The sequence below is a fragment of the Pleurodeles waltl genome, chromosome 1_1 (genome assembly GCF_031143425.1).
Source record: "Pleurodeles waltl isolate 20211129_DDA chromosome 1_1, aPleWal1.hap1.20221129, whole genome shotgun sequence".
NCBI lineage: Eukaryota > Metazoa > Chordata > Amphibia > Caudata > Salamandridae > Pleurodeles > Pleurodeles waltl.
In genome coordinates, this window is record NC_090436.1 from 825,221,634 (window position 1) to 825,244,579 (window position 22,946).

Consider the following 22,946-nt stretch of genomic DNA (forward strand, 5'->3'; position numbering starts at 1 on the left):
GGTTCCTGGAAAGGCATAGGAGGACTTTGACCTTTCCAAGAAACTAGATACAATACAAACCCCAGTTTTTAACTGCTCTGGCATCGAAGGTGTGTATATAAATGCTCGCCTTTCACTAGTCTTACTGTATAATAAGTGGTTTCAAATTTTGAGTTCGTGATCATAGCTTTCAAGAGATGCATCACACAACATCTCGTTCGCCACACCACAGGGAATGAGCATGAGTTGCACACATTGCCACTTCCCTCGCCGGGGGATTTGTCTACATGTAGAGTCTGTTGTGTAGCAGCGGCTCCCTGTTCCAAGCTTCTGAAAAGTGCTTCTCCATAAACTGCCAAGTCAATGAGGCAATCATGTTTTTGCGCTACCATCGTTTATTCCTTCCAATAGCTCATCATTTTGAAAGATGAACGTAAAAAGACTGCCTTTTTAAATGTTCGTGAACCATTGATACATTTTGTCATAACTTATTAAACAGAGTCACATCACATGCTAAAACAATATTAATAAAAATAACTTATATTTATGGTTCAGTGCTTTGATGACTGGCATTTGTTCTCAATGGTTTTAATTGCTTAACTTGTCTGTGAAATATTGGCATCAACCATGTTCCTAGCCTTTATATACATTAAGAAATCATTTGGCACAATTTCAAGACACCAAGGCCCGTATTTATACTTTTTGACGCTAAACTGCGCTAACGCAGTTTAGCGTCCAAAAGTTTAGCGCCGGCTAACGCCATTCTGAAGCGCCATGCGGGCGCCGTATTTATTGAATGGTGTTAGCCGGCGCTAGCAGACCGGCGCTGCCTGGTGTGCGTGGAAAAAAAACACGTACACCAGGCAGCACCGGCGTTGGGGAAAATGACGTTAGGGCGTCTTAAAAATGGTGCAAGTCAGGTTGACGCTAAAAAATCGCCTCCACCCGATTTGCGCCATTTTTAACGACGCCCAGATGCCATTTACATGACTTCTGTCTTAGTAAAGACAGGAGTCATGCCCCCGTGCCCAATGGCCATGCCCAGGGGACTTATGTCCCCGGGGCATGGTCATTGGGCATTGAGGCATGTAGGGGGGCACAAATCAGGCCCCCCTATGCCAAAAAAAAATATAAAAAATATAAAAATGTATACTTACCTGAACTTACCTGAATGTCCCTGGGATGGGTCCCTCCATCCTTGGGTGTCCTCCTGGGGTGGGCAAGGGTGGCAGGGGAGGTCCCTGGGGGCATGGGAGGGCAGCTGTGGGCTCATTTTGAGCCCACAGGTCCCTTAATGCCTGCCCTGACCCAGGCGTTAAAAAGAGGCGCAAATGCGGGGTTTTTTGCCCCGCCTACTCCCGGGCGTGATTTTTGCCCGGGAGTATAAATACGACGCATTTGTGTCACAGTAATTTTTTTGGACGGGAACGCCTACCTTGCATCTCATTAACGCAAGGAAGGCGTTCACGCAAAAAAATGACGCTCTTTCCTCATACTTTGGCGCTAGACGCGTCTAACGCCAAAGTATAAATATGGCGTTAGTTTTGCGCCGAATTTGCGTCGAAAAAAACGACACTAATTCGGCGCAAACGGAGTATAAATATGCCCCCAAGAACTCCTACAGTTTAGTTAAAAGCATGCGCCTCCACGTCTTACCATCTAAGTTCCCCGCGGCTTAGCAAAGTCTACCTTGTGTATGCCATTACGTTCTCACGAGTTTATACATGCAGCTATTAAATGAATGTATCGGAAAGCACTATAAACAAACTCTCGTTCTTAGCAGTAGAGAGTTCATTATTTAGCCACGTCCAATCAGAATACTACTTCCTGAAACACCCATGACCCGGGTTTGTTCATTTGGGCAACGAGAATATGAAATTGTAGAATATTGTTTTGGTCATAACTTTATGCCAGGTGATCTGATATAAAGTATTCTAAATGATAACATTATTGTAGGTTTGATTGTTAGTAGACTTTTGTGCTGGATGCACCCAAAACACCTTACAGTATTCGTCTTTTACAAAACAATATATTTGACAGTACATTAAACAAACGTTTGCCATAAAACTGTACATAATCAATTTTAAGGACAATTCAGATGAAACTTTGAACAGGGAAGTCATCTCAGGCGTGAATTGGGGTTTCACCCATCTTTATGAATTCAGTCCCCAGCCCAGACTGTAGGATACCTGCGTGGACGGGGAAATACCACATAATTTACTGTGCATTTCTTCCCCATTCCAAAGAAAAAATAGTCATTTTCCACGTGCTGTAAGCAAAGAGGTAAGTGTCAGAGGGAGGGACACAGGAGGGGTGGGTGACAGACTTGAGGGACAGGGGTTTTAGGCCTGGCTGCTGTATGTCCAGGGGGAGAATTGTCTGCTGTGTCTGTGCTGCCTGATGGGTCGGGTAGGGCTGGGCTTTGCTGATGCTCTCAGTCCCTACAACAACAAAGTACTGTCTTTGGGTCTGGCTTATTGAGTTCAGAGTTTGTGTAGCCGAGAATTCCCGGCCTGGATACACTTGGAATTGCAAAAGGTGGGTGGAATTTCACCCAGAGTTATAACTCAGGTGAAATATCCCAGCTAGTAAATTGGGCCTTAGCAGGTTTTAATAAATATCATTTAAACATCTATTTTAGATGTTGTCATGCTACTGATAAGGAAGCATGTCCATAAAGTTTCCTATTTCGTTTAGGGCAAGCGCCAAATCATTTCAGAATGGTCAGTTTCATCTGAGAACATTGTTAAAAGATTTATTTGCGGAGTCTACTGCAGTGATTCAGAGCAATTGGGAGAACATTAGAAACTTTGCACACAACGTGCTAAGAAAGTTAGTCCTCCTACTTCTGTCATGAGCTTCCTTTTGGAGGGCATCCTCTCTCTCTAGGTGCCATACTGACCCTGAAATAAGCCAAACAAGGAAGATTCCATTCAGCAATGTTTTGATCATCTCTATTACAATGTAGGAACCCAGTGGAGCTGCTCAGCTGCAAGATGACGTATCTTGTCACATGGTTCCACAGCTCTTCTGTCGCCCATCTTTCGCCACCTCCCACGCTACTTGCTACCTCTTCTGGCCTTTCCTGCAGCATTGTGGAGGAAGCATCAGTGCCATCCTATGGGAAGAGAGCAGCTCGTCTCCTGCTCCATGAGACTGACCGAGCAATATACCTTCTCCTGATGGTGTGGGCTGCTAGACTGTCCCTAGTGTGCCATCCATACGCATGTTATTGTTTTTAAAATAATTTTTAGGGCTCCTCCTCTTTCGAGTTGAATCACTAAATGGCCAGACTATAAAAGGCACTTGAATATACAGTTCCTTTCCTCACTACTGTCTGACACCATTGAGGAACCACTGTACCTATGCCTCCCTCCAGCTTTGCTGATTTGCCACTAATTGATTTCTGCTTTTGTTAGCCTTCATTGTGCCCTGCTGTTGACTTCTTGGCTACTGGATTTCCCTTTTTGTTTTCTTTTGCCATATTTGTCATTGAATTAATTCACCTCAAGCTGTAGTACTATAGATAATTATTACTTTCCTTATACATTCGAGTTCGGAGTACCATGTTCAGGGCTGTGTATGAGCCTTATCCTCCTAAGGTTCTATACTTTAGGCATAGGACAAGTATAGGTTAGATAGGGTACTTATAGGTACAGGATTTTCTTTTGCATGATTATTTGTGTAATAGGTGGTGTTCTTTCTCCTTTCTATAATGACAATAGAAGGCCGGTCTGTCTAGAGTGGCATTGTGGGCAAAAACAATTATCTAGAAAATGGCCCTGTGTGATCGCCCGTGGCCGAGATTAATTCAAGCATGCCTTCCTTCACCTTGTTGTCCCGTGCGGTAGACAGCAGGTGCTTATGAAACTACAATGAAATGTCTATATAGCCTAATTGAATTTCTTGATGACTTGCCTTAATTATAATATGCTCACAGTCTGTAAATTCTTGAATTCTTGAAAATGCATTATGAATTTTGATATAAGAGATGACTTGGGCAAGCCAAGAAATGAAATCTTATAAGATGCATCTCTATTAGTTCACCAAATTTAATACAAGAGGATGGAAAAAGTGTCAGAGAATACATATTTATGTATTAAGGTGTTTTATGATTCTGATCACATTTCTTTACCTTCATATGCCTTTATTTAATATTTATGCTTCAGGAGTAACTTGAAGTGGAAATTCCTTACATGAAATTACTCAAGATATGCTGTGCTCCTTTTTTTACTTACTTTTACATCCAAGGAAAGAGTAGTATGAACAAAAGATCCTGGTGAAAAAAAAACTATAATTCTTCAAAGGTACATATGTTTCTATTAATATTAAAAGATGCAAGCTAATGTAGCAGAGATGTAAGATACAGTCAACAGAGGCAGCAGTAAAAAGGGAAATAAATGCGAGTCCCCCTTAAAAGCATAAGAATTTCTGTAGCTGTATGCCATTTCAGAAACCTTTTGTTGTAGGACTATACAATACAATACCAAAATGCATTTTCCATCTCACTGCCGTTGGTATACGTCTGCATGATCAGGGCTGCCTCTTGCTGCAACACAGTTCTTACACAGGTCTTACAAAGGAAATTGAACATATATTTTGCAGATTGTGCTGTCCCCTGGAAGGGGTATTGTTTAATGTATTGGGTGTGGAACCCGCTCATTGCTTACCATTCGTAGGAATAATAATCACTCTTCTTTGCTGCCTTCTAATTGGCCAGCGCAAGCTGGACTTCATTTCCTTTTCCTTACATGGGCCAAGCACCAGTCGACTCATTTTGATTAGTGTCCTTCTACTGCTTGCGCTGTGATTCAAGTACTATGTCTTTCACTTATGCACTTTTTATATACATCTTTTTATTTATATTTCTCATGGCTGGAACTTTTACTTTACAGCTGAAAGTAGGTTGTGTTTTAAGGGCCTTCTTTGTAATGTCATTCCTATAGGCCTGTTACCCCCTGAATATGTCTAATGTACTATGCCCTCTAGGAGCTAAATCTATTGTTGCACTGCATTACTTTCTACCATTTTTGTGTGTGCTTATGCCCTCTAGGGGCAAACTATACAGTTACATGACCATGTTTCTTACAAATGATAGTTTCATTGTAGGGTCCTCTAGGGGCTGTTCTAAGCATTGTAGTCATATCAACATATAAAATAAAATCGTGGAATGGAAGCTTGTCCCATATTGCTTTGCAGGGCATTACATTTACAAAACATTTTTGCTCATAACTCAGCCTGTGGTGGTCCTATGACAATGAGATCACCACCAAAACATCCACAACAGCCTGCTCTTTCTGTCTACATTATCTTTGGGTCCCCACAATATGTTAGTTAATAACCCCTCCCATCATTCAGTGTTTAATTTTTCTCATGGCTAGAACTTTTGTTTTACAGCTAAGAGTAAGTTGTGTTTTAAGGTCTTTCTTTGTAATATCATTGCTATAGGCCTGTTAGCCCTCAATATGTGTAATGTAAAATGCCCTCCAGGGCTAATTATATGGCTGCACTGTATTAATTTCTGTTATTTTCTATTGTGGTTATGCCCTCTATGGGCTAACTATATAGTTACATGACCATGTTTCTTACAAAAGCTATTTTCACTGTGAGGTCTTCTAGGGGTTGTTCTGAGCATTGCAGTCAACATCCTATAATATTTGCGGCACAAAAACTCACCCCATAATGCTTTGGAGGGCATTACTTTTACAAACATTTTTGCTCATAACTCAGCACGTGGTGGTCCTAGGACATTGGGAAAACCTTCAAAATGCTCTTTCTGTTTACATCATCTCTGGGGCCCACACTAGTTTAGTGGGGACCCCTGAATAATAACCCCTCCCACAATTCAGTGTCTTTTAAGCTTTCTCATGGCTAGAGGTTTTGTTTTACAGCTGGGAGAAGTTTTATTTTACAGGCCTTGTATGTAATGGCATTTTTAGGGCTAGCAGGCCTACTGCAGTGATCTCTGGGGTCTAAGTATATGGTTACACTGCATTACTTTCTCCTGTATTTTTTATGGGGTTATCTGCTCTTGTGGCTAACAATATGGTTACGTGACCATGTTTCTTACAAATTATATTTTTTTATTGTGCCTTCTAGGGGCTGTTTTGAGTATTACAGTCTAATCCTAAACATTTATTTCTGATAAAGGTTTATATGATAATTGTATGTTTTAATAATCTTTTTTTTATTACAACCATGACCATAATTTGGGCCAATTTAGCATCCTTATTACACTCGGACTGTTTGAACACTCTTGATATGTTTGAGTGACCCTTCTAGTTTATTTCTCTCGTTACTCCTTTGTTGCTGTCTCGTGTCTTTTTTTGGAGAATTGTGTTAGCCATCCAGCAACTGTGATGGTGGGATGGTGAAAGTAGTATTCTATTAGAATTAGCATGGCAGATTTAAACTAGGATGCTAAATTGCAGCATTTTCATTTTTTGCTGCAGATAGCGGAAGAAGGTAAATGGAAGTGATTTAGTTATAATGCAGGGCCACAGGAATTATATGGCAGGAAAAGACAAAATTATGAGGCAGGGTTGACCAATTCATGTGGCAAAAAAAATTCAGTTATGAATTTACAATGTCAATAGCTCGAACTGGCCTAGCTCCGATCTCTTATGTGTATGTTGATCTTTTTATGTGCTGAGAAGAAATCAAATTCCTCAAGGGATGAAAAAAACTGAAATGTTATATTGTCCTTTGTATATGCTTTTAGCAATGCATACATTTACTTAGGCCAATACTTGTCTGACTAGTGTGGCTAGTCATATAATTTGTATTTAGTTTCATATATAACAGCCTCCCCCTCTCTCTGAAAGGCTGGTAGGCCTTTGCAGCTGTCAGTTACATTTATAAAGGGATCCCGCGTCGAGAGTAATTAGCAGACAGCACTTCACATGCAGAGACTTGGAGTCACGCACAAATGATGAAAAATAAGCAAATAAACAAGTTCCTGAATGTAGAGTGCTGCTGGCTGAACAGCCGAGACTGGCTGAAGTTACAACACATATGTCAGCACTGCACTCAGCTGTCAAGACCCTCTGGTGAAAAACTGGAAACTTGTAACATTCTATTACTTTTTGACATTATTATTGGAAGGCTGACATGAATGATCAATAGTCAAAAGCCAGGATCAACTATAAAGGTCAGTGGGGCGGAGCAAGGGTCATTTACGTGTCATGTTTGCCTCTGAAAAGTTTGTAGGTCTAGTACTGAATCAGTCATGTCATGCCAGTGATGGAACTAGTAGCAGTAATAGCAGGTGTTTACTTTTGCCCAACTAAAGGATCCTCGTTTTATCAACCTCAGAAACATGAAATGCTGAGGGGAACCTTCTGAGTGGAGCCATTGGGAAATGAACATGTGACTGTAGTCAAACACAGATCCCTGGAGTGAATACAATACCCCAGTGAGCCACCAGCCCTGGCTCACTATCTTAGTGAAATAATTATGACAAACGGCACCTAAAATATATGGTAGATGGCATGTGTAGCTGTAGATAGACATGCTTTGCATAAGTCCGCCATCTAGTGTTGGGCTCGGATTGTTACAATTGGATTTTCTTCAAAGAATATTTTTGAGTCACACGATCGAGTGACTCCTCCTCTGGGTGATAGTGCGCATGGGCATCGAGACCTTTGTTTGTTTTCTCTCCGCAGTCAGGTTCGGACGTGTTTCCTCTCGCTCTGGTGAATCTTGGTTCGGTATCATCGGAACTTTATTTCCACCTTTCTATTGATGTTGGCATAGTTTGCGATCGCGTATTCTATACTTTAACAGTTGATCTGAATTTTATTGTCGGGGTTGATTTAACTCCCTCAGGGGCGTCCACTCCCATTTTGGGCCCACTTCGACAACTGTAGTCGGAGAATATTAGGCTGGTGGAACATACTTTGTTTCGGTTCTGTCCTCCGTATCACTCCAAGATTCCCTACACAGATCAACACTTGGTGTGTAATTTGGGTCGGTCTCTGGAAAACAAAGAAGAGACCTGCGACGCCTGTAGGTCTTTTCGATCAAAGAAGACCCTCTGGGACCAGCGCACGCGTTGGCTAGAAATGGCGTGGAATGCAACAGACGACACATGTTTGGAGAAGAGCATGCGCATTAAGAAATCAGACACCAGACATCTTTCTCCATTTGAAACTCTGAGTCAGATCAAGATTTGGACATCGAGAGTCAGTCCATCCCAGCAGCATAGTACGTTATTACACCAGCACCATCGCACCAAACAAAGACTTTTAAAAAGACTCCTAAATTGGTCATCGGTCCTTCACTGCCCTTGGGCCATGGTAGGAGCTGAAAAATACATTTGGATGCCCCACCCTCCGGTTCGGCACCAAAATTAACAAAGACGAAAATGCCTTCGACACCGACCGAAAAGGCATCTTCATCCCAATCTGTTCGGGATCGAGCTGAAAAACGGACACATCCACTTTGGAGCCAAAGAAAATACCATCCTCTTCAGAACTGACATTTTCGGTTCGAGTAAAATATTCAGTGTCGAAGGGTTCGAAGCCGAAAACTGTCATGAGCAAACATTCTGTAGCTCCCTCGTAGGAGTCATCTTCTATAGAGCCTATCCTTGAACTAATGGACGCTTAACAGCACAAAATTCATATACAAAAAGGAACAGGAAGAATTATAGCTTCTCCTCCTATTCCAATTAAAAGAAGACTTACATTCCAAGAGACTTTGGACACTGTGCCTCTACCCCTAAAAATGCCTCCAAAGAAAAGGACAAGGCTTCAGAACAACCTCCGCCTTCACCACCTCATTCTCCTGTACTTCCTTCCACTCCACCATCACCTACATATTCTATTCGCCCACAGTTCTCTCCACAAGCATCATCATCACCTCATAGGGACGATTTAAGTGATACTCCACAAGATACAGACCCATGGTTTCTATATGATTCAGATCCCATTTTACCCAATGACCCTGATATCCAGCAAGACCTTCTCCTGCTGAGGATACACTGCTGCGCTAACTATAACTTGGTTATATGCAGTGGTATCATAATGTGCAACTGCATACAGACCCGATAAAAGAAGGCATTCTATTCAAAACATTAACAAGTACACACAAAGAGTCCCAATGTTAAAGGAAGAATTATTATACCAAGGGTAGATAAGAAATACAAAGCTACACTCTCAGATCCAACTTTTAAAAAAGCCACAACTGCCACCAGACTCTATAGTGGTGAGTGCGGCACTAAAGCGTGCTAATAGTCAGTCCACAGGGGATGCTCCTCCTCCAGATAAGGAGAGCAAAAAACGATGCAGTGGACAAAAGAGTGGCTGTTCAAACTACTAATCATTGGAGAATTGCAAATTCTCAAGCACTCCTGGAGAGGTATGACAGGGCTCACTGGGTCGAAATGGAAGAATTATTACAATATATTCTACATTTGACAAAAAGCATCTATTTGGCCCAGAGGTAGATACCACTATAGAAAAATTCAAAAAGGACTCTGAGACAGCTAAGGCTATGGGCGCCTTATACACTACACCCAGCAGGGGTACTTTTTTGTAGGCCACAATTTAGAGGTGGGTTTACAACATTGACCACAGAGCCTTATACCTCACAACAAGAACAAGCAACACATTTTTATCATAGAGGTTCCTTTAGAGAATCATATAGAGGCACAAATAACAGAGGAAGAGGCAAAACATCTGCATCCTGAGGATCTTCCTCTAACACAAAACAATGACTTCCCGACTTCCTACAAACCGCCACAGAACATACATCACCTGTGGGAGGAAGACTGGCAAATATTTACCCACAATGGTACCACATCATCACAGACCAGTGGGTTCGATCAATTATCCAACATGGTTATTGCCTAGAACTCATCTCCCCTCCACCAAACATTCCTCCTCGTTTTCACAAACTTTCTTATGACTATCTTGTTCTATTAAAAGAAGACGTACAGTCCCTTCTTCTCAAAGAAGCGAATAGACCCAGTTCCTCTATCCCAACAAGGGTTAGGAGTTTATTCCTTGTACTTCCTCATACCCAAGAAAGACTGCTCCTTAAGACCAGTGCTTGATCTCAGGCCTCTCCACCTATGCATACTTTCAGAGCATTTCCACATGGTCACCCTACAAGACGTTATCCCTCTATTACAGCAAGTAGATTATGTGACAGCATTAGATCTCAAAGATGTTTATGTCCACATTCCCATACATCCAGCAGACCGCAAATATCTATGATGTGTCATTGCAGGAAAGCATTATCAATTCAAAGTACAACCATTCGTGGTAACAACAGCCCTAAGAATATTCACAAACTGCTTGGTGGTAGCAGCTGCATTTCTCAGAAGACAACACATACACGTTTTCCCATACCTGGACAATTGGCTCATAAAAGCCAGTACCATTCAAACATGCCAGCAACACACTAAATGCACGGTAAATCTTCTACGCAATTTGAGATTCACAATAAACTATCTCAAATCTCATCTTCAACCCTCACAAATACAGCCTTATCTAGGATCAATTTGGAACACACAGTCAGCCTTAGCATAGCCAAACCCAGTAAGGATTAAAGCTTTTCAAAATTACAGGAGAATCATACTTACACAGTAAAACTAGTGATGCAACTGTTAGGGATGATGGCCTCTTCCATGGCCATCGTCCCCCATTCAAGACTACACATGCGTCCACTGCAGCAGTGCCTTTTTCGTCAGTGGTCTTAGTCACAGCGTCATTTTCAGGATCTAGTGTTGTTGACTCGCCCGCCGCTCTTTGCAATGGTGGAATCCCACCAACCTTTCCAAAGGGCGGCCCTTTCAGGACCCTGTGCCTCAGATCACTCTCACACCAGATGATTCACAGATAGATTGGGGCGCTCACCTCAACAACCTTACTATACAAGGGAAATGGGATCCCATTCAACAGACTAATCACATTAATTATTTGGAGTTGCTAGCAGTCTTTATAGCACTCACGGCATTTCTTACAAAGATCTCACACAAAGTGGTATTAGTCCATACAGACAATATGACAACAATGTATTAACTGAAAAAGCAGGGGGGGGCACAGCACTCAACTCAATTGTCCTTTCTAGCTCAGACAATTTGTAAGTGGGTGATACACAGTCACATTCAATTACTGGCAGAATATCTCCCAGGAATGGACTATCAGTTAGTGGTCCTATTAAGCAACAAGTCCACGTATGGGTAATTCACCCACAAGTACTTCACAAACACTTTCACCTATGTGGAATACTAGAAATAGATCTCTTCGCCACCATAGAAAGCTCAAAATGCCAAAACTTCACGTCCAGATACCCACACCTTCAGTCCAAGGACAATGCTTTATGGATGAATTGGTCAGGGATATTTGCTTATGCTTTTCCGCCTCTCCCACTCATTCCATTTCTAGTACGCAAATTGAAACAACCATCACTCACCATGATTCTTGTAGCCTCCCACATGGGCATGTCAGCCTTTGTACACAACACTGCTGGATCTGTCTGTGGTTCCACATCACAAACTTCCCAACAGACCAGACCTTTTGACTCAAAATAGAGGTCAGATCAGACATCCAAATCCTGGAACACCCAATCTTGCGATATGGGACCTATAGTCATAGAGTTTGGGTATTTACAACTTCCTTCCTAATGTATGGACATTCGTAAAAAAGCACGCAGACCTACAAGTAGACAGTGTTATGCTGCTAAATGGAAACGTTTTATATATTACTGTCAACTTAAAAACGTTGATCCACTTTAAACCTCAGTACATCACATTGTGTGTTACTTGCTACATTTACAATAAGCTAACTTAGCATACTCTTCTGTTAGACAACACTTAGCAGTGACAGCTGCTTATTTCCAAAACAGGCAACATATTTCTTTGTTTAGAATTCCTGTTATTAAGGCATTTATGGAAGGGCTTAAAAGAGTTATTCCACCTAGAGTTCATCCAGTTCCGGTATGGAACCTTAATATTGTACTTACTATACTTATGGGTCCACCATTTGAACCCATGCATTCCTGCTCTTTGCAATTTCTTTTATGAAAAGTTGATTGTTTGCTAGCTATAACTTCACTAAGAAGAGTAAGTGAAATACAAGTGTTCACTTTAGAGGAAACATTTTTCCAGGTACATAAAGATAAAATAGTTCTTAGGACAAACCCTAAATTCCTACCTAATGTAGTTTCACCATTTCACAATAATCAATCAGTGGAGTTGCCAAACCTTCTCCCACAGCCAGACTCAGTTGCGGAAAGAGCTCTCTGTAAACTGGATGTTAAAAGAGCTCTTATGCATTACTTTGACCGGACAAAACGTTTTAGAAAATCTAAACAACTTTTTGTAACTTTTTCAATTCCTCGCAAAGGTAATCCAATTTTAAAGAATGGATTAGCTACATGGATAGTCAAGTTTGTTACCTTAAAGCTAAAAGACAACTACCAACCACTCCTAAAGCACACTCTACCAGGAAAAAGGTGCTTCTATGGCCTTTTTAGGGAACATTCCATTAGCAGGTATTTGTAAAGCTGCTACTTGGTCTACACCACTCTCATATACTAAACACTATTGTGTAGATGTTCTAGGTCGTCAACAGGCAAATGTTGGTCAAGCAGTCCTTAGGACACTTTTTCAAGCTCCAACTCCTATAGGCTAGCCGCTGCTTATTTGGAGGGGACTACTTTAGAGTCTATTCAAAGAATGTGTATTTACAGCTACATATGCCATCGAACGGAAAATGTTACTTACCCAGTAGACATCTGTAGTGCTGTAGAGTCACATGTGCCCTCCCTCCTCCCCGGAAGCCTGTAGTCATTGTAGTACAGCATATTGCAAATATGTACATACATTGCATGGACATCTCTTTTCATGTACTATACATATATATACACACTCACACAATCACACACACACTCTTTACTTTACCCGTCTGCGGGAAAACAATCCAACAAAGGACTCTATGACCATGCACTCTATCACCGAGAGGAGTCACTCGATCTAGTGACTCAAAAATATTCTTCGAAGAAAAACAACTTGTAACACTCCAAGCCCAACACTAGATGGTGGACTTATGCAATGCATGTGAATCTACAGCACTACATGCTACAAACAGATGTCTACTGGGTAAGTAATATTTACCATTTCACTCCTATTTTAAGAAAACAAATGTTGAGTGTAAACCTTGTGGCTCTAGTAATTTTAGTCAGTTACTCGGCCTGTAGTCATAGTGGCATTTATTTTTTTCCAGACCCTGCTATACCTCTTTATGAGACAGGGTTTGCAGTTCTACCTTTGTGTACCTCAAATTCTGCTTGCCAGAGACATCGATGCTCTCTTTATCCCACAGCCCAGATATATTACTAGAGTGAGGAAGACACAGAATTTTCTTAAACATTGCCTTTTTGAACAGTTATAGCAGAACGTGACACAAATACAGGTCATCTGACTCACTGCTAGGTCCATTCCTTATGTGTTTTTGCAATGAGGACCCATGTCTTGGGTAGAGATTTATTCCTGTAGAATTGGTAATTCCGGCCTCAATATCTTCTCACATTAAATTTAAATGAGTGGGAATAATTCAATTTACTTGTTAGTAAATTGAACGTTCTGTAGCATGATATTCGAAAAATATTATCAATGGAATTTGCTAATATAATGCATGATTATTTGGATCTCATGAAGACTCAAGAATGAGGGTGCTCGTGGGTTGTGCAGCTAACTGAGAACGTATGCAATTTCCAGTGCAGATTCTGAAGCTCTTCTACATGTGATCAGGGCCTTTCTTCCCCCTTAAAAGTGTTTAATGGTATGTTGACCTTTGGGTGCCAGAATTTCATTCTTTTGCCTACTTTATTTGCTTGTATGATGAGGTTGTGTGTCCACGCCCATCACAATATAATGTACAGTTATTAAGAATTTGACAAGACTGTGAGATTACAGAGCTGAAATCGCATTGGTTGATCTTACACTGAATACATTAACTTCTTTTTTATGTATTTTCTACAGAAAGTCCTGTTTGCCCTATGTGCCCTCAATGCTCTGACTACCACAGTGTGCTTGGTGGCTGCTGCCCTCCGCTACCTCCAGTTGTTTGCTTCAAGAAGACCCTGCACAGTAAGTGAGTGCCAGGCACAGTGACAACCAGTTTTGCCTTTAAGGAACACAAGTGAAATTGCTCTGGCTTGATTAAAATGTGTGCAGCCACTGACCTTCAAATTCCGTGTTTGGCTTCAGAAATGTTGTCATTTTGTAATACACTTTGGTAAGAAAATCACTGCATCACACGTTATGTTCTTTTCTTCTTTGCTTCTTCGGGCACTTCCATCGTGTACCTATTTTTCACTCATGCAAGCCTAATAGCCTATGTGTTGATGTGCAATAACATGCCCACGATTTTTTTTTTTAAAAGGTATAAAAAATAGCATGCATCAACAAAACTCTGCTTCAGTTATTCCATCTATCAATTTCATTTGCTAGTTTTGCTTTATTTTTACGGTTTTATATCATGCCTCTGTTCCTGGTTAATTGGCAGACAGAATGAGGAGTCAGATGTACAAAGCAGTTTTATGATCGCAAACCCTGCCATTCGTAAACTTACAGAGGTGCAAACGCAAAATTGCTCTGAAGTATGTATTAAACCCTATTTTACTTTTGGAAGATACTTTCGGACTTGCAAAATGGGTTTGGTGATCCGTACCAAATTGCAAATGTGTTTCATCCTACAGACTTTATCGAGACCTTAAATATGCGCTCTTCAGAGAGTCGCAAGTAGAACAATGTAGTCTACGCTGTTTAGATGTTAAGATATAAAGTCTGATGTTGCTAATGTGTCCTATGACCACACGTAATGTATGAGCAGGTCAGTTATCCATACCAGGTAATGAGAGAAAGTTTAAAAATCCGAGGGCCTGTAACTTATGAGAGCCAAACTACCCATAGCCACAAGCTTATTTGTAGTTCCATAGGCCTATGGCAGCCTTTATTCCCGACTTTGGGGCCTCATACATTATAATTGTTTTGCATTTTGGCTTTATTTCTGATTGGTGTTGTATCAATACTTTACACATTGTTAAGTGAAGCCTGTCTGCTGGTGCTGTTGCGACCAAGGGGTTGAGCTTGGGTTAATTTAGTGACTTTGAGTGTTTACTACGATGAGGGTTGTGATTGTCCTTAAAGTGGGTAGTCAACCACCCTAAGAAATAATCTAAATTCTTACAGTGCCCCCAGTCGCTTGTCTTGGTGGCCTCAGGAAAGGCAGAGCATACACTAGTAATGAACAACATTCCCTCCTCCATCATCGCCGTGGAAAATGACATTGCTTCCAACAATACACAAATTTGTGGGAGTGAGGCCCTTTGTGCATTGATTGCCAAATTGCAACTAGAGTGTTAGATCTGGAAATCAAAATCTATATGCATACAATGAAATACATCCTACATTTTAGATAGTGATTGAGTCATTTAATCTTTTAACAGTTAGTTTCACCTATGATGGGTCAATGTATTGAGACTAAGTTTACACAGTTTCTATCACATTGTCTAACTGGAATGAATCAATGCTGTCTTCGGGGGGCAAAGATTTAGCAATTTGGCTGTGCTTTGCACAACAGCCCTTTAGAGATGAGGGAACTGTCTTCAATTACTGACTTTTCAGAGCTCAGATACCACTTTCTCATTCCTGTGGGCTTTTGTGGCTACTGGGTTTAGCCTCTGTACTCACCCCGCCCCAAAAGAATTGCGGAGCTAGAACAGTGGTATTTTCCACTTTTGATGCTAATTCATACCTTAGCGGTGCTTCAGCTGTCTTTAAGAACGAGGAACCAGAATGTAAGTAAAATGTTCAGAATCTTCTCTGACCATTGCTAGGGATTTCTTTCCACTGTGCTGTTTTGTCTCTGATTAGGCTGTTACACAGATATGTGGACAACTCTACCTGGAAAAGCAGTTTCATATATTACCTTATAATCTGAAGCCATACATTTAATGCTGCAGTTGCATTCTCTAGTATATACTACATGTTCTTTACCAACAATTAGGAAGTAGCCATGTCTTATGGTGGCTCTGTACAATGGTAACATGATTTATGTTGTGTTAATTGACAAGGAAGAATCCCAGCTTTCTGCAGAAGAAGGTGAAGACAATGTGCACATCCCGGACCCAGAAGCCTTTGTGCCTCCTGTTCCTCCACCATCCTACTTTTCTACGTTTTACTCTTGCACCCCCAGAATGAATCACCGGTAAAGTAATAAGGGCCTTATTGTGCCATGTTTTACTGTTTTTCACTGTATCACCCTTTGTGAGAATAGAACCGGAATACCCCCTTAGGAAAAGTAGTTCCCCGGGCAGAGAAAACTGTAAACATATGCAAATGCAACTTTGCTAAGCATTTACTCTTGTGGTAATGTACACACTGAAAAATTATTCATGATTGTCCACTTTCTCTTGCAACTTTAAGAGTTACCCAGGTGAACATCTGAATTATTAAGGAATTCTGGAAAATCTATTTTATGCTCTAACTGGCTAGCTGTGGTAAAGAAGTTATTTCCATGTTTTTAATTAATTAGAAAACAGGATGCCAAATATATAAATATATTTATCTAAACACAAACATAGGCAATAGAACTCTCTAGATAGTGATTAGCATTAAGCAATTTTACCTATTTTCAAGAGCTTCTTACACTTTTAGACACTCTCTTTCAATTTAATGATTTGTGATTTCGACTTCTAATTAAAATCTTCCATTTCTGAGACACACTGTCCTAATTCACCCGCTCTGTTCAATAACCCTTCCAATTTTTATTCAAGTGTATCAATTTTTTATATAAAATATGAATATATTTTGATGCTAGACTGTGCTCTTTGCAATTTACTTAAAACAAGACCTGGTGATTAAATATTACCATGCTCGGATTTAGGAGTACTCCCTAGCATTGAGGAGAGCACACCCATTTCCCAGTGTCATTTATGTGAACATTAACAATATCTTCACCTAGCCTTTCTCATTTTGACCGAGCCTTTTAGCTTGGGAAAAGAATCAAATGCACTGACTAATTTGAGGGTATTGACTCTAAGCTTATCTTCAGTGAGGACTGCGAAGATGAATAATTAGGATTAGGGTTATTAAGTATTTGAATTTGTATTTGTTTTTTGTAAAGCACTCTACCACCGTTAGCCGGGTACCATGGCTCTAAAAACTAAAGATTCCTAAAAAGTACAACGTACCACAAGTACTACAACAGGCTACTAGGTTCAGGGGATTAGTCCGGTTTTCAATAGCCTTCTGATCTTCAGTAACACAGGTTTAGAATGGGGTGAAGGACGCAGCATGTTCCATCTCACTGCAGCTCTGATCAAAAAAGCTCTGTCCCCCGTAAATTTTAGATGGGATTTTGGGATTGTAAGAAGATAGAGATTGGCAGATCTTTAGTTCACTCAAAATGATTGGAGAGTGCTGAGCTGTTGCAATAATAGAATCCTTTGTGAAACAGACAGAGCAATTTAAAAAGAATACTCATCCAATGCAGGGAAGGTAAGTACATGCACAATAGGTTCCCTTTGGTTGATGCAACTAGCTAGTCTGGCTGCATAGTTCTGAATCAACTGCAATTTACCGCTCAAACCCTGGTAAAAAGCATTGCAATAAGCGAAAAAGACGCAAAGCACACCCAGGGTGTAAAGGTGGAAAAGACAAGATTTGCTGACCTCTAATCCCTGTGCTGCTAGAATTAGTTCTGAGTCTGTTTTTATTCCAAGATTTTTAATCTCTTTGACTGGGACGTGTGCTGGACCTGATAAGGAATATCAGTATGAAAGATGTTGAAGTTCTGGGGGTTTTAGAGAGCATAAAATCTTAGTCTTGTTTCCATTCAGTTTGAGAACAATTCTGCTCGTCGATCGCTAGACTTTAATGAGGCATTCATGTAGTTTGGCTGGCACAGTCAAAGGGTCACTTTTAAATGTGGCAATAATCTGAGTATATCATCTGCATATAGAAATAGGTTAAAACCAGAAGACGCAATAAGGTGAGCGAAATTGATAACATAAAGGTTAAAAGGAAGTTGGGATAATGTGGAAATGTGATTCACCCCGCGGGGACATGGCCTTTCCGAGGAATCGAAAGAGGCCTACACCACCATGAAAGATCCCTAGGATAAACAGCTTGCAATCCAGAGTAATGCTCAATTCGGAAAGCCTGGCCGTCATGATTGACTGTATCGAAGGCTATTGTAAGATCCAAAAGGATCAAGGTAGTAGGAATACTAGCATCAGCAGCCCCCCACAGATCATCTAACACTGAAACAGTGGTTGGTTCATGGCTGCAGCCTCCTCATAAGCCCATCTTAAAGGGATGAAGTAGTCTGTAATTGGTCCCAAAGTTAGAACGTTGTTGATAGAGCACCCTTTTCATTACCATACTGAGGAAAGGCAGCTGTGAAATAGGTCTGCACCTTGATAAATCCTCGGGATTCAGAGGATGTTTTTCAGAAGGGAGTTACATAAGCCTTTTCTAAAATATCTGAGCCATCGCCCCCTCTAAAAGAGGAGTTAATGATGGCTTTCGTCCAGGCGAGACTTTGATCTCTGCTTCATATGCTTTCGCTTGCAGAGAAACAAGACCAAAATTACATGTGGATATGGTAAGTCCTTATTTTGGAGCTGATTTGACAAGTCTACATATTGTGTTAACATTCAGGGATTCCTTAGAAGTATTTGGATGAATAATCTAATCCAATCTAAAATGTTAGCTCCAGCCAACTGAATACTTTCCTTTGATGTCTTACTGACTCTCGATACCCCCATTAGTTTCTGGGTAGTAAATCTAATTTCTCCTGTGAAGATTACCACAATCAACAAAATATTTTTCTATCTCCGTAGATGAGCACTGTGGACCGTTATTGAAGAGAATACTCCTCTGAAAAGGTTCTCTCTTAAAAACATATTTGAGCAACTTAATGATCCCTGAGGAAGAAATATCTTGTACGCCTGAAACCTCAACCCATCTTGAATAAAAGTCAAGTAATACTACAAGATACATGGCCTCATTTACAAGAAATCACGCATTGGCATTGATGGGTCAGATTTCTTGTGCCTGCCGCAAATGCCCTAACAACACCATGGATTTGCTGTATTTACAATACAGAGCTCCATGGACCAAGTTTTCACGGATGCATCAGAAATTCTGATGCATCTACTGGCGCTAAAGTAACTCATTGCTGGAGTCACGTTGTAAAACAGAGGAGAGTCCTATGTTAACTGCATCAAAATCCTTACGCCTGCTCAGACCAGGCGTAAGGATTGACGCAGGGCTTTTAAGTCGCAGAGTGGCACAGTGAAAAGTTGTACATTTCAGAGAGTCAGTTCTGCATAGCTTTTTACATGGGAACGCCTACCCTGCATACATTATACCTGGTGCAGGTATAGTGTGATGCAAGCCTCTACAAACTGACACATTGGGCCCAATGCATCAGTTTGTAAATATGGAGCAGTGTGGAGCACTGATTCCTCCTCCGCTGCGTCAAAGTTATGCAACGGCAGCGCAAGCTCCTTGTAAGTGAGGCCCACAGTGTCTTATGTTCACCTCTAATAGGATCCGCTATATCTATGGCAATTTCATCCCAAGGATGCTCAGAAAGTTTTCTGCATGCCATAGGCACTTGCCTGGAAGATAACATTTTAGCACAATTCCTACTCTCAAGACACTCTTGGACAGATCTTTCCACTTTAATGTCAATTCCAGGCACTGAACATTGACCCTTGCCAAGACCAAGGAGAAGTTAATACCTATGTGGACTTTATGAGCCTATATCACTAATTTACACCTCAAAGATCAGGAGTAATCAACATCGTGCCTCTTAACAGCATGTCTCTCAACTATGACAACTCACCTTTAATCATGGTTTGTTCAACATATCAAGCTTGCCCAACTGGTAAACTCTTATCACATCCAGGAGAAATGGATCTTTAGCCAAGTCTTCTTTCTGCAACTCCTCAGTGACAACTCGCACTGTAACTTCACACACATTAACTTCTCATCCAAAAAATCTTCCTGTGTCTTATCACCAATGAAGCTATTAACTAAACAAGAAAGACAATCCGCAGAAACATTCTTGACACCTGGACTTCATTCTACTTTACTGTATAGCTGAACTCATGTAATGCAATTACTCATCTCTTTATTCTTGATTAAATGGAATCAGGACTTTAAAAAAATAACCTCTCTCAATGGGTTATGATCAGTGCAGATTTTACAATTAGTTCCCCAAACCAGATTTTTAAACTTCATTAAGGCCCAAATATTTGCAGTGCGTCTTTTTCATTTCTGAACCACACAAGCATCTGGAAGCACACACAACCAAACATTCAACACCATGTATTTTCTGTGATAAAACAGCACCTTGTCCCATCGAGCTGGCATCTGTGACATTAGTATTCTCTTCACCAGGTATAAAAGCGTGGAAGCAGGGTGCATCTTTCAATTCAAGTTTTTGTCTCTAACTCGTCCTGACACACCTGGTTCCACTTAAATTCGGCATTCTTTACGAGAAGAGTTATCAGTTGTACAGATTTGTCTGCATAATTCTTGATGCATTTACCATAGTATTCAACCATTCCTAAGAAAAAAATGTACTGATCCTTAAAGCAGAGTTCTTTCAACTCAACAATAGTATTCTATAACTCCTTCTTAGGAGAAACCATCTTTCCTGAAATATTATGACCCAAATAGATTACTTCACATAGTCCAAACGTACTCTTATCTCTTCTGAGAGTTAAACCACTTTCCATAAGGGCACAGTCATCATGTTCTTCTCTGGTGCTACCAAACATTAAGGTTAAGAGAAACAGTTCTCTCATCCAGCCTGTTAATATTCGAGAATAGCCTCCAAACCTAATTTATTTAACAAATAAACAAAGCAAAAATGCAGGATGCTTGTGAACATATTTATAAGACTAACAAGTACCTAATGATCTGACCCTCCATGTCTAAAAACTGGTAATGTTCCCCTCAGTTTGTCAGACAGCAACATTTCAGCTTTGGCTCTGAAGATCTCTTCTGATCTCCAGACATTCTATCCACTGGCACTGTTTCAGAAATTAAACTGAAAATGCAGCACACACAGACAGAGGAAAGAACGAGGAGAAATAAAGATATTTGTCCTCTTTACGCCTGCTCTGGGGAGGCGTAGGATTTTGACACATTCCCAGGTTTACAAGTCCTTGTAAATCTGGTAATGCGTCAAAACCCATGGATGTTGTGTGGAAAAACCCACCACAACACCCAAGGAACACCCCCTGGACGCAGAGTAAGGCAACGCAGCGACTTACGCTGCTTTGCCTTACTCCCTATCTATGAGGCCATGAAAAGCCACGCAAAGTTGCTTTCGGCGGCCTCATAGGTATGGGTCTGCAGTCTGTACCACCTGAGCATCAAAAAAAGTGATGCTCCGGTTGTGTACGGGGCTCATAAATATGCCCCTCTGTAACTATCAAAGAGCTTACAACTGTGGTTGCATTTGAGTTGGTTTGTGGCTAGGACGTGGGAGATCAGAGCGAGTAAGCTATACCTTGTGAGTACCTTTGCTTCCAAGAAGCTCTGAATGTTTCAGGAGATGGAGGCAGTAGCCCCTCCCTGCCCACCATGAGGCAGTTCCTCCAGCCCCAAACTTTAACTATAGAGGAGGAAGAGACACCTGTTTTGAAAGTATGAGAGTAAGCTGGTGCTATTAAGCTCTGTCTTGGTGGCTTCCCAGTACTACCATTAGACCTTCTGAGCAGCTGTGGAGAGCCCAGCGTCTCAGATAAGCTTTCTGTCTTAACTGGTCGCTGGATGCTTGCTTCTCCCACCACTACTGTCAAGTCGCCATCTGGAGTGAAGTCTGGCCACCTGTTTGGGTTGGCGGCACCCCAACATAATAAAGCAAAAGAGACTCAGAAGTGAGTCTCATCACCAAGCAAGCACAAAGCACAAGCCTTCTGCCTGCAGGAGGTGGAAAAACAGAGGAGATGCACAGAACTAAAGGCCTATGCTAGAGGCAGAGAATACGCTGTAAGGAAAGGTGAGGCTGCATCAGTCACTGTAGCCGTGAAGGGGTTGGGCAATGCGGCAACAGGGCAGTCTGTGGAAAGCAGCCCTATAAGTCCATCCATGGGAGTAGTAACAGTCCACCTTTAAGGTAAGGTATCACCGGATAGCCAAAAGCAGCTTGACAAAGTGCAGTGGTATGCACCTCAGCAGCTGTATGGCAGCATCAACAACAGCGGTCCCTTTTCCCAAGTGGTCATACAGCAGTCCAGGCGGCAGCCATTTCCCACCCCTGTGCTCGTTTAGTATTATAGAATTGTGAATGCAAAACTGCAGTACCACTAGATACAATCCATGCAATTTGGCTCGGGAACTGGGGCTGCTACTTATGGCTGAGATCAATGTCACTCCTTGCTAATAGCGTATTTTACCTCATAAGAAACCTTTGGAACAGTGGTTTTAAGTAGTACTGTGGTGGACAAATTGCTTGGTCATAGGGCACCTAAAACACTGCAATAAGACCACTTCTATAAATATAGGATGGATAGTGATCTTCTTGTCAAATGTCTACCACTCTGCCTATCCTGTACAAATGTCTGGGAGAGTGTGGTCACACCTCAGCTGACAGTCTAGGGACGCCTATCTGTTTTACCCTGACATAACACAAATTGTGCTTAGTTGTGGAACTAAAAAACTCATGTAATATAATTGATTTCTCTTGCATAAATGGTAAGTAATACAATGTGTTACTTTTAGGATACATGGCACTGATGTGATTCCCCTACCTCACATCTATGGCACGAGAATGAAAGGGATTGAAGTGTTTTGTCCAATGGAGCCCCCACCTCCTTATGAAGCTGTAATGGGTCAGAGGAGCTCCGATGAGGTATTCGAATACTCCTTCTTCACTTTAGCAAAGTTAATGAATGCTTGGATGAATGTGGTTAGGATGAATCAACATCCT

The 22,946-nt window shown here is 41.1% G+C and overlaps 1 protein-coding gene across 1 annotated transcript in view; it reads left to right on the top strand.

Annotated features, from left to right (window-relative positions):
- ENTREP1 (endosomal transmembrane epsin interactor 1) overlaps positions 1-22,946 on the top strand; it is a 157,543-nt gene that overhangs the window by 81,683 nt on the left and 52,914 nt on the right. The window contains exons 5-7 of the mRNA XM_069228755.1: positions 13,970-14,077; positions 16,066-16,199; positions 22,739-22,868. Coding sequence (XP_069084856.1) covers positions 13,970-14,077; positions 16,066-16,199; positions 22,739-22,868 — 372 coding nt within the window. The remainder of the gene's footprint in view (positions 1-13,969; positions 14,078-16,065; positions 16,200-22,738; positions 22,869-22,946) is intronic.